The sequence below is a fragment of the Danio aesculapii genome, chromosome 1 (genome assembly GCF_903798145.1).
Source record: "Danio aesculapii chromosome 1, fDanAes4.1, whole genome shotgun sequence".
In the NCBI taxonomy this organism is placed as follows: Eukaryota; Metazoa; Chordata; class Actinopteri; order Cypriniformes; family Danionidae; genus Danio; species Danio aesculapii.
The window spans coordinates 39,504,539-39,517,776 of record NC_079435.1 but is presented as its reverse complement, the minus strand read 5'-3'; the positions used below and the strand labels follow the sequence as shown (position 1 = coordinate 39,517,776).

Here is a 13,238-nt window from a genome sequence, read left to right as displayed (position 1 = left end):
CACAGAACATCCGAGCGGACGCACTTTCCCGTATTTATGATCAGCCGGAAATCATGGAGACCCCAGCCAGAATCCTCCCAGAACAGATCACGGTCTGTCCCATCACCTGGTCCGCTCCTACAGTCATCGCCACTCCCGAATCCAGGACTCCGCCGGGCTGTCCCCCCAATCGTCGCTTCATTCCTGAAAACCAACGGGTAGATCTGATTCATTCCACCCATACATCTTTGGGCACAGGGCATCCCGGGACCAACAACACCCTCTCGCTGCTATCCCAACGCTTTTGGTGGCCGCACATGGCGAGGGATGTGAGGAGATACGTTCAAGGCTGTAGAGAGTGCGCTATGTCAAAGAGTCCTCGCCATCTACCTGCAGGTAAACTCCATCCCTTGCCCATCCCAAACCGCCCCTGGTCACACCTAGGAGTTGACTTCATGACAGATCTCCCATCATCTGAAGGTAATACCTGCATTTTAGTCATTGTCGATCGATTTTCCAAATTCTGCCGTCTGATTCCCTTGAAGGGTATGCCCACAGCCCTAGAAACCGCCGAAACCCTATTCAACCATGTCTTCCGATGCTTTGGGTTACCTGAAGACATAGTCTCGGACCGAGGACCCCAGCTCATCTCCAGACTATGGAAAGCCTTCTTCAGACTCCTAGGTGTGACCGTCAGCCTCTCGTCTGGCTATCATCCACAGACCAACGGCCAGACAGAGAGGAAGATCCAAGAAGTGGGGCGGTTCCTCAGAACATTCTGTCACGGTCATCAAAACTCCTGGAGCCAGTTTCTGGGCTGGGCGGAATACGCCCAGAATTCCCTGCGGCAACCTACCACCGGATTTACGCCATTCCAGTGTATTCTGGGCTTCCAACCTCCACTCTTTCCCTGGGATGGCGAACCTTCTGATGTCCCCGCAGTGGATTACTGGTTCCGGGAGAGCGAGAGGGTCTGGGACGATGCTCATCACCATCTCCAGAGGGCAGTTCGCAGAGCCAAGTAGGTCTCCGACAAGAGGAGGATTCCAGGTCCTAACTATGCGCCGGGGCAGAAAGTTTGGCTCTCCACCAGAGACATCCGCTTGCGACTGCCCTCCCGAAAACTTAGTCCCAGATTTGTTGGTCCCTTCACCATCCTGGAGCAGGTCAACCCCGTCACGTTTAAGTTACAGTTACCACCACAATATAGAATCCACCCCACATTCCACGTGTCACTCCTCAAACCCTTTCACGACCCTCTGATTCCCTCCACAGAGCCTGGCCATGAAGAGGAACCTCCTCCCCCACTGATGTCGGAAGTCGGATCCATCTACAAGATCAAGGACCTTCTACGGTCCCGACGTCGTGGTGGTCAGCTGGAATATCTTGTCGACTGGGAGGGATACGGTCCGGAGGAGAGATCTTGGGTCCCCAGATCAGATATATTAGATCCTGCACTTATGGAGGAGTTCCACTCCAATCACCCCGAGTTTCCAGCACCTCGTGGACGTGGTAGACCACCACGGCGTCGGAGGTATAGGCCCTCAGGAGCGGGCCCTGGGGAGGGGGGTAATGTCACGGATTGGCCAGGCTCTTCCACCAGCATCACGCAAAGATCACCATCACCTGAGTATTAACCACACACAGCTGCACCCAATCACTTATAGTCACTACATAAGCACACACCTCACTTCACTCAGTGTCCGGTCTCGTTCCTACGAAGCGGACTCTGAGTGAACACCTCCTGGTAATCACTAGCCCTCGATATCAATATATATTGTACTTATCTGCTCTCTGTCTCTCCTAGTTTGTCCAGTGTTCCCGGTATCCTGTCTGCCTTGTGTTTGTCGTCAGTCTGTCTTCCCCGCAAGCCCTCTGGTGTGTGCATTCGGTCTCCCTCAGTATCAGTCATCCAACCTTCCACCAAGGACCTCTACAAACAACCAGACTCCACTCACTTCTCCTCCGTTCTCCTTAAGTGCTTACATGTTGTAAATAAACTTCGTTAATAACTCACTCACCTTCCTTGTCCGTCTGCTTCCCATAACAACAGTGAGAAGCACAAAAAAATTGATTTTAACATTTAAGTGGATACATTTTTATTAACTGCAACATATTCAACCTATAATACATAAAAAAATACTCAGATAAAGCTCATTAAAAAAGTATATAAGTATGACATTTACAAATAAAACATGAATCAAATGTTTTTTTTTTAATGAATAACATACAAACTAACTAGAGATGCAAGAGACACTTTAGCTTGTTTTTACACTGAGATTTACATAAAACTTTGCATTAGATGTTGGACAGTGGGTAAAATGAGGGGGAAGCCTGTGCTTTTTAGCAGGGTGAATTAGTGGGATGTATAATTAATTGATTATTTAATGAAACATGCTGAATGTGGCCTATTTTTCTCACATATCACATAAGTATTTTTGTGGTCATGTGCATCGTTGCATTTATTAAAACAAGTCCTAGTACTACACTACTAAATAACGTATTGTGCAGAGCAGAACATACCTTTAGTTTACTTTCTCCGCTTTTCTTTTCTTCCTTTTTTCGGCTCCGGAAAGATGCCGTTTGGATGGCATTTCATTTCAAATTAAAATTCAACCAAGATCAATTTAAAATAGCAACGACACTTGTGACGTTATATTACTTGAGACTTTAAGAGACTTTTTTCGGGTTTATATCGAACGTGAGCAATTTGGAGTACATATTTAGAATCTGTGTAGAAATACGTTACATTATTCTAGTCCACCCAATAGTCGATCACAGGCAGTGTTATGCAAAATAGAGTTCTGTGTTGCTGGGTATGTTTCTAATATTTTCTGCTTTATTTATACTGTTGTTGTGTATTTATTATCGTTTTTTCAACTATTTGTCATGTATGAATTAAAATATAGAGCTATTCTTTTAATGAAATGTAGAGGTTATTTTTTTTCTCACCATCGCTGTCAGTTGTTTCATGTTTAATGGTGTTTGTGCGTTGCACAATATGCATTGATCATGGTTTATACGTACACGCTCACGTTCACAGTAATTATACAAGAGCATCCATGTGGCCCTTCAAGACATGCGGGGCACTAGACTACCACCACTGCCTGCTAAACAGGCCGGCCCTGCTTGTCGTTGAGCATAATAAATCAGCTTGATATCGACTGACCCACATTCCCCTTCCCTAAACCCAACTGATAGTGTTTTCAAGAGCAAACTAGAAGAGAAAAGCCATTGTGGACAAGTGCTTCTACAGCAACCTCACACTGTTTTTTTTTGGACTTCATTTTACCTCGTTTCTGGAGCTGTCCTTAGCTAGACTTGAACCCAGGTTCACGCTCCCTACAGCATCTGGCGCTGTTTGCGGTGAGCTACAGAGCAAACCAGTCATGGTAGAAAAGCAGTCCTGAGGGAGGTAAGCAGTCAGCAGTACCGCCCCTTATTGTTTTATATCTTACACATATGTAGAATATGTACCTGCGAGCACATATTTGTTGGTTCCCAGAAATGTACACCTGAGCACATTTTCCCAATGAGCCTGTGTTTTTTTTTCATTAGAAAAAGTCCTATGGAAATCTTTGATGTTTGCATGGTCATGCGAGAGAAAGTCACGAGCTGAGCCGAGCGGTTTATGTGCTCAAAATTTTCAAACATATCAAAAAAGTTTGGGAGATGTCATCTTAAATTTGTGAGGTGTAGGGTTGTACAAGACAATCTGTGGAATCTTTCTGAAGATGACCAATTCTGTTGGACAAACTAGCTGAACAGTGAGCGCTTCATGACGTGTCATCCATGAGTCATCAGAAATAAAAGTTTACAGCATACAAGGTTGTGTCACTTTATACATTCACACACACAGGGTGACCAGGCAGACTGATTTCCCAGTGCTGAACAAGAAACTCTAGCCTATGTTTTGTGTATGTTGACAGCTCGTATCAAAAGCAGTTATAAGACAGAGTGCAATGTTTTCCTCTGTCAATGTTTTTGGCGTGGAATTTTACGCTATTGCTTCAGAACTGCTACATGCCGATTCCTAACTTTTTTATTTAGTGGCTAATTCATATGCATTTGTACAATCTCAATTGTATGATTTGCTCATGTCCCAATGACAGTTGGGTTTAGGGGTAGGGTTTGGTGCCCCGCCTTATAAAAAATCATACATTTTGGTATTTTGGAATTACTTGTTTTAATTTGTAAGAATAAGCCTCTAAACCAGAGGGACCCAAACTAGGGCCCGCGGGCCAAAGTTGGCCCATGGTAACCTTTGATTTCAACCCAGGCTCATTCTGAAAACGTACCTCCACGGACGTTTCTGGAGACGGCGAAATATTTCCCGGCGGCACGTTTTTCTGCAGTTTTTGTTTTCGCGAATCCGCCAGAGGTCGCCGTGTATGCTTTTCGAGATCTCAAATTTCCCTCGCGAGTGCCATTCGCGCCTGCTGTTCTCGTGTAAACCCACCAGAGGCCGCTGTCGACTCACTTTTGGACAGACTTTCTGACTGACTGAGCGAACGATTGGCTGACCCACCCTCCCCCTTCCCTAAACCCAACCAATTCTATCGATTGACCCGCCCACCTACTTCCCTAAACCCGACCAACACGTTTCAAAAGCAATCCAAAAAAATAAAAACCCTCGTTTTTTTTACCACGTTCTCACCCTGCTATTCACTTGTTTGTTTTATATTTTAGATTCTGTTGTTGTCTTACCTGCTTTCTGGAACCGCTCTTCACCAAACTCTAACCCCCGTCTTCGTGGTCAACTCCTCTCTGTGCGCTAACGGGACAAACTGGTTGCAGCCAGAATGCCGTCCATACGGAGGTAAGCAGTCAGCTGGCAAGCGCGAAAAGGAACGGCGTCACACCGCCCTGTAGCGTTCGTTTAAAGAAATGAAATGCAGCCATGCGTACCTCCGCCTACGTGATTCGCTGTCTCCAGAAACGTCCGCAGGGCTACGTTTTCACAATGAGCCTGTGTTGTTTGATTTGGCTCTCCATCCCATCTGAAAAGAGAGGGAGAATGATGGGGAATTTTAAGGGGAATGCCTTTAACAGAGATTGTCATTTCTAATTTAAAATAACTTTTGTTTTTTAACTGTTGAGCTACAAAAAAGCAAACTGAAATTAAATGTTTCAATAAAATGTTGTGAATGAATCAAATTTAAAAAAAGGAAAAATAATTAAATACAGTTACTTGATGGATAGCAGACATTGCAGAAGACAGCAAGCGAATCGAGGCCATTCCTTTTCGCACTTACCAGCTGACTGCTTACCTCCATATGGACGGCTGTTCTGGTGGTACCAGTTTGTCTGGTAGCTCAACATGTAAGTCGGTGGACTTGAGACAACAAAGCGGAGTTGACCACAAAAATAGGGTTCAAATCTGGTGAAGAACGATTCAAGAAATTGGGCAAGACAAAGCCAAAAAATAAAATAAACAAGTAAATAACAGAGTGAAGATGTGGTAAAATCTGAAAATGTGGTAAAAATGAGACAAGGGCTTTTTTTTCTGGATTGCTTTTTTAAATACTGTGGTTGGGTTTAGGTAAGGAGGTGATCGGGTCAATCGGTGCTTTTCAAAACACTATTGGTTGGGTTTAGGGAAGGGGAAGGTTGGGGGTATGGATCGGTTGGACAGTCAGTAAATCAGTCAGTCAGTAGACAGCAGCCTCTGGTGGCGTTACGTGAGAACAGCAGGCGCGAATGGCACTCGCGAGAGAAATTTGAGATCTGAAAAAGGGTACACAGTGGCCACTGGTGGATTTGCGAAAAAAAAAAAAATGCAAAAAAAAAAACTGCTCCTGGGACGTATTTTGCTCTCTCCAGAAATGTATATAGAGGTACATAATCAGAATGAGCCTGGGTTTAGAACATGCATCTGAAATGTACAACAAAACACAACCTAAGTAACATGCTTCAGGTTTGCAAAAATGTAGACAGCGCCCTCTTGTGGATTTGTCATCTGAAACATGTAACAAAACGTACCATGAACAACATTTTTACCATCCAGCCTTCATCAAAATAACAAGAAAATGCAGCAGATGAAGGACCTTTATTGTATGGCTCAATAACAGCAGTTAAATCCCTTCTGTTTACAGACTTGTATGCAATATGCCCATTATACCACCACTACATGCTGTCTATGTTCAGATCCGATACAGTCCTTTATTCCATAAGCACATTTGCCTGAGTTTAAAACCAATAAACATTATGGATGGCTTGGCATGGGACATCATGGAGTCACTATCTAGCAGTTTGGGCCGAACATGGCTGAACACACACTGTCTGTAAAGTCATGCTGCATTAGCTGGTATTAAAGCTACAGTACACATCTGAAAAAGCGACTTATAAAGAGAAAATAGAAATAAGCAGGACTTTTAACTGAGCAGATCAAAATAAGAGATGTCAAAGAATATAGGATAAACAATTCAATGCTTTCTTCATGCATGATCATCACCCTCGTCAACATAAAAGCACACACACGCACATTTTCGCACACTTATTCTTGGTCATGGTCACAGATAAACAGACCAGTAAATAACATTGAAGAAGAGGAAAGTGAAAGGGAACAGAGCTCGTGCATAGAGATCAACGCGTTTAGCAGCGGACGGGATGACGGGTTTCGGAGGCGCTGGTTTTTTGTTGTTCTTGTTCTGTGGTTTTCCGGAGGCATCTGTGACCTCTATGGGTTTTCCGTAACAGTCGAAGTTTGAGAGTTCAAAATCCCGGGGAAGAGAACCGACAATACTGAAATCATTGGAGCGCAGATCCGATTTAGAAGTACACACCTTCTTACAGCGGTTTTCCACAACCTACACAAAACACAAACACACAAGGGACATTAAAATAAGAGGATAACCTGTCCATCTGCACATCTATACTTTCTACTCTTTAGGGTCAGAAATGATTTGGCGTGTTTAAGGCAAAAATGCTATCAAAATGAACAAAAGTGTTCACTAAACGCACAGTTAAATGAAATGGGATTTAGATTTGCTGACAGTCTGCAGTGAAAGAGCAAATATAACCAACAAATCCATTTAAGGAAAATCATTTCACTCTGCGGCCATCTTTGAAACACCTCCCAGGCAGTATGCGCGTGCATTCTGTCTAAATGGGGAAACATCAAATTCTCCAAAATTGTTTGCCAAGCTTACGAGTTCAATACATATTTGGAATCACCAACATAATTAAACAACATCATACACACTCCAAACCCAGCAAACAATTTTGTTTTAGTTTTTCTCATTGGCTTTGGTGCATTTCTCACAACAGTAAATGCATTTCTCAAAACAATTAGTCGTTTGTGCACATTATAGTAGCAGTTTCTCATTTCTTCCAACAAATTGCAAATGCTTTTAGACATGCATCAATTGCTTTCATACAACTCTCTGCTGTTTTCTAACATTATCATTTGCTTATGTAATGTCAGTCAAAATTAACTAAACGTGTGAATGCTGAATAGTCATTCCATATAAAACTAATAGTCCTCCTTACATTACTTAAGCTATTACATACAAAAATGTTGAACTAGTCAAAATCTGTCAAGCTAATTTTATAAAAAAAGCTAATCTTTTTTAATAATGTCTTGTAAATTGAACAATTTCATGAATGATGTTGTAGGTTCAGTTCCATGTATGTATTGCAATATTGTTTACAGTTGTGCACAGCTCTACCCAAAGGAAGTTTACACCTCACTAAATACAGTGATGTTTAACTTTACTGTAGTTTTCAAATGGCTGTGCAAATAGTAAATAGTGCTGTCTTGAGCATTTTCAGGAAGTGTCACCAAAATCTGAATTTTTTGCATTAGAAAAAACTTGCAGAGTAAACTGTCATAATGAAAACATGACAAAGCCATTTGACTCTCTTGTTCATAAACAGTGTCAAGACTTTTCATCTTGATGACACTGACGCTTTCATTGATATCAATACTTGCTTTTGAGGAGTGAGCTATCCATTTTGAGCAAGTGACATGCTTTTGCAGGTTATCAACTAGGTTTTGCAGTTTGTACTAATAGTTTTGAGAAATGCATTAACTGTTGTGCAAATGTAAATAGTGTTGTGAGAAATGCACCAAAGCCACTGAGAAAAACTGTAATAGACGTCTAATAGACATCTAAACATAGACAGCTTGATTAAAACAAGGCTAAACTTGTGCTGTCAATAAAAAAATAAGACATCTAAGAATAGCCCAGAACTAGACTAGTCATCAAATAGACAGATTAGACAGACTTTATATGCGTAGTCATTCATTTCTGTTTATTTGATGACTAGTCTAGATTAGATGTCTATTAGATTTTCACTGACAGCCCAAATTTAGCCTTGTTTTAGCCAAGATGATTATGTTTAGACGTCTATTAGACATTTATTCGACATCTTTTAAAAACAAAAAATACTTGCTGAAGAATTGAGATTATGACACCAACCTCATTTATGGCTGTTCTATACATTATAATCATGTAGAAAATTCTTGGTCAAATCGTGCTGCTTAATCACACAACTTAATCCTGATGGTGAATCTCCTCCAGAATTAATAGCGACTCTTTGTTTACAAGTTTGTGGGCGTTAATGTAGTTGCTGTCATTGATGTGCATTTAATGGGATGGACTGTACCTCACGTTCATTTCACGCATATTACAAAACCGAAAAACTTTTGTTTTCAAGTGTAGTTGGTTCATTTCAAAGTACAAATTTCAAGCTTTATGTTGATATATGTGTTACGTCTGTGAAGCAAGTATTTGCTGAGATTCTGATTCAGAGATTTTGTTGACCACAAAAACTGCTGTAAAAGCACACGTCTGGTCTGAGTTTTAACCCTGGAGAAACGTCAGTCTATCCCAATCGATGATTAGCTCCTGTACTAGTAGGCGGGGCTTCATTTACCGTATTGACCATTACGAGTGACGTGTCTTGTGTATTCTCTAGTCTTTATAACCAATCGCACATATTTCAGTTGTGTTTCATTAATGCAATAGGCAAATTAGAGATTTTAGATTATGTAGAGGTGTGTTGTGTTCATTATGTACTGAATGCTAATTCTATCATTACAAACAACAAAGTGCAAATACAAAGCCAGAGTGATACAGGAAGCTTCTGTGTTTAGAACTAAATTCTCGCCAAGCTGAAGTGGTTTTCAGTGATCTTCAGTTTCATGCTTACTAAATCAACCAATGTGAAGTTTTGATTTTCTGTGCAAAATGTATACACTAATTGTTCTGTAAACTGTTCTCAGCTTCTTTTGCCTGTGTAGGCTGAATACTGCATGCTATTTCCCAAAATGAATCATCTGAGTGAATGAATGACTCATTAAGGACTTGCTACCACCAACTGACCTTTTTAAAATTGATTTTCCTTGTCACACAAAGCACAATCCTACTCCATAAAACTTAGTTGTTTTTTTATAATTATAGAAATAATAAATTACAAAACATTACTGAGATTTTTTTGGTCAAGTATCAGACTTGTATCTGTCCCTGGTGTTTGTGTTACAATATTATTCTTAGAAAAAGATTAAAATAATGCCAGAGAAAAACTGAAAAAAGTACATTTATGACTACTGGTCTACAATAATATTACTATTTTAACAATGTGTGACCTAACATCGACTTTATAACTCACTTTAAAAATGTCTGATTAAATCTGTCTAGAATAGCCCTAGAATTCAAAACATTCAAATCAAAACATCCTTCTGTGGGTTTTTATATTTTATGAGATATATATATTTGTATCAAGCAAAACCTGGAAAATATTCAGGTACATCACTTCATGGTGGTAAGCACGGTAGGTTGCCGCGTCAAACATATAACCCAAAAAGGTATCTTTATATTTACAGTTTTTCTCAGTGGCTTTGGTGCATTTCTCACAACACTATTTACATTTGCACAACAGTTAACACATTTCTCAAAACAATTAGTACAAACTGCAAAACCTAGTTGATAACCTGCAAAAGCATGTCACTTGCACAAAATGGATAGCTCATTTCTCAAAAGCAAGCATTGATGTCAATGAAAGCGTCAGTGTCATCAAGATGAAAAGTCTTGACACTATTGTTTATGAACAAGATAGTCAAATGGCTTTGTCATGTTTTCATTATGACAGTTTACTCTGTTAATTTTTTCCAGTGCAAAAAATGTCAGATTTTGGTGACACTTCCTGAAAATGCTCAAGACAGCACTATATACTATTTGCACAGCCATTTCAAAACCACAGTAAAGTTCGACATCACTGCATTTAGTGAGGAATTTGAGTACAAGACACTGAATATGTATGTTTCACATTTTTACTGCATATGCTCTTTCCAATTCTAATTTATTCACAGCATTGTGCGAAAGGATAAATACACTTTTATTTACAACAAACATAAACTTCCTTTGGGTACTTCCTTTGCACAACTGTAAATAATATTGCAGTACATATTGGAACTGAACCTACAACATACTTAGGTCTGTAAATCATTCATGAAATTAATCAATTTAGAAGACATTTTCAGGAAAAAAAGGTTTAAAAATGTTTAAAAATTAGCTTGACATATTTTGACAACTATTTCAACATTTTTGTATGTAATGACTGAAGTAATGAAATTAGTAATGACTATTAGTTTTATATGTCCAAATGCATTTGCAATTTAGTGGAAGGAATGAGAAACTGCTACTATGATGTGCACAAATGTAAATATTGTTGTGAGAAACGCACCAAAAATTGTGATCTCATAATGTCTACATCTGCAGTCATTGATGATTGTTTTACCATAATAGAGAAACCGTATCATTTGCATTGGTTTTAAGGCCTGCGACATGAAATTGTATCATTTGTAACTTTGGTAAAAAAGCATTTTATTGAATTATCTATACAGCGAAGACTATGCAGTGCTATTTTACATTTGATTTTTCAATTTTTGTACATGAGTTCTTACCAAAAAGAGCTATTTAACATATCTGGTGAATTTCAATCCATATCACAATATATATCGAAAGAAAACAAAACATCGCAATATCAGAATTTTCTAATACTGTTAAGCCCTACTTTGAAACATAACATACAGATAAATATCCATGTATCTGTATCCAAATATCCAAAATTTCCATGACAAACTCAGACAACCATAAAAAAGATGTTTATTCAAGTGTATTACTAGTGTGGTCCTTTTAAATGTAAAAATAAAGTATACTTTCAATCAACTTTTTAATGTACTTCTCTGTAATGTACTTTGGTTACTTCTCTGAAATACACTTTATATTGCATTTAAGTATACTTGACATACTTAAAATTATAATTACATATTCTGACTAGTACACAAGGTGTTTTGTTGTTTTTACTCTTTCAAATGACTAGCCTATTAAATCTTTTTATTTTCACATACTGTATTACTACATAATCACCAGGACTTTGACATTAACACCAGCCAACCTGCCAAATGCGGGTAGATTACAGCTGTGGCGGTTTGGACAACCACTCCCACTAGCTACTTTGTCTTAAAAGTTTAGTAGTTTCTTTTAACAATTTGGATCAACAACAGGGATATCACAATGTGAGGGAAAATAGTGCAGTTAAATAACGACCAGAAACGTTTCCAGGCAATTTCGACTGGTGCGATTGGTCTTTGATGCTTTCGAGTATAGTTAATTGGTGATCTGGTACCTTTAGCCTGGATAGGCTACTGTGCATAGTTTTAGATACATGACAATAATTATTTTTCAAGTGTCAAATGTGTTTTAATGAATAAAAAAGTATGTATACAGCTATATTTCGCTTGTTTTGACACATTATTTAAAATTTGTGGCTGAGAAATATTTATATATTTATTTTTTGTCTGGCCAGAGAAAAACTATTATTAAGTCATTGGTGTTGAGCTCTGAAAAGTCTTGTGAAATAAGAAGCTAATTGCATTGAAACACTATGAATGCACAACCAATTTGGTCATACATATTGAGCAAGGTCGCAACCCAAAAAAATCTTAAATCAATGAGGCATGTGGACATAACACAAAATCTAAATCACGTTTTACTTCATCAAGCAATTCTCGAGTGATTTTAGAAAGCCAAAGTCAAATTGACCCCACAGTCCAAAGACATGTGCTATAGGTGAATTGGGTAAGCTAAATTGTCTGTAGTATACAGTATGTGTGTATGTCCTGGTCCTCCAGGTTGGGGGTTGACCGTTGGGCTAACGACCCATCTCATAACAATGAAATGTTACGAAACACCAACATGGTGTGGCTAAATATCAACTTCGATATAAACGGCCCTGGGAGTAAGTAAAGTCAAATTTATGCATATAAAATATATTTTCTCAACACCAAAATTGTGTCTAGTGAAAATGGTGAGTGGCTAGTAATGTTGGAAAACTACTAGCCACAGTGGCTGGTGATCAAAAAAAGTTTATGTAAAGCCCTGATAATCACCCAGTTTCATAGATACGATCTAATCTAGGTACTGTACCATAAGGCAATTTAAAACATAGAGAAACAGAAAATGCCTGTAAATCACCAAACATGGGAACAGAGATATTTTTGTACAGTGTATCTACATGATCACGTTACTATATTAATCTAAAAAAATGAGAGAGAAAGAGGTCAAAACCTTTACTGACAAGAACTGTAATGAGAAATCAGTGGCTTTAATGATAAATGCTAAACATTCGACTGGAGCCCTTTTTTGTTAATCATGAGATGAGCAGTTTATCATGAACTTCAATCTTCAGGGAAGCCATTTCAGTCATCCACACAAGACAATTCTCTTAAATATTGTTTGTAATATGACCTCTACCCCTCACACAGACACACACTAAATGCACGCACACACTTGTGAACCCCTGTGCTGCTCTGTCATAGCTTCAGGCCTGAGTGCTGTCGGGTCACATTACTCTCAGTCTCCCAGAATCCTCTGCTCCACTCTGCACCCGTGTCCCACTGAGCGCGCTCAGAGCGGTAGACTCAATTACTGCCATTTCATCTCCCCATGTACCCATTAACACACACATTCGTCTTACATAAAGAGACCACACACACACACATCTTACATAGAACAGTAACACATGTACACTAAAAGTTTGGGATCAGTAAGATTTGTTTTTAATGAATTCACAAGAAGCCTATTTTGCTCACCAAGCCTGTATTTATTTGATCCAAAATAGAGTAAGAACTGTAAGATTGTTCAATATTATAACAATTTAAAGCCTTTTTGAATGTTAATTCCTGTGAGTTAAAGTACTTTCAGTATTGTTACTTCGGTCTTCAGTCACATGATCATTTACAAAATATATTA

The 13,238-nt window shown here is 39.2% G+C and overlaps 1 protein-coding gene across 2 annotated transcripts in view; it reads right to left on the bottom strand.

Annotated features, from left to right (window-relative positions):
- Positions 1 to 6,069: 6,069 nt before the first annotated feature.
- glrba (glycine receptor, beta a) overlaps positions 6,070 to 13,238 on the bottom strand; it is a 54,603-nt gene continuing 47,434 nt past the window's right edge. For both annotated transcript variants that reach the window (XM_056460205.1, XM_056460213.1), the window contains exon 11: positions 6,070 to 6,788. In XM_056460205.1, coding sequence (XP_056316180.1) covers positions 6,492 to 6,788 — 297 coding nt within the window. In that variant the 3' untranslated portion in view covers positions 6,070 to 6,491. The remainder of the gene's footprint in view (positions 6,789 to 13,238) is intronic.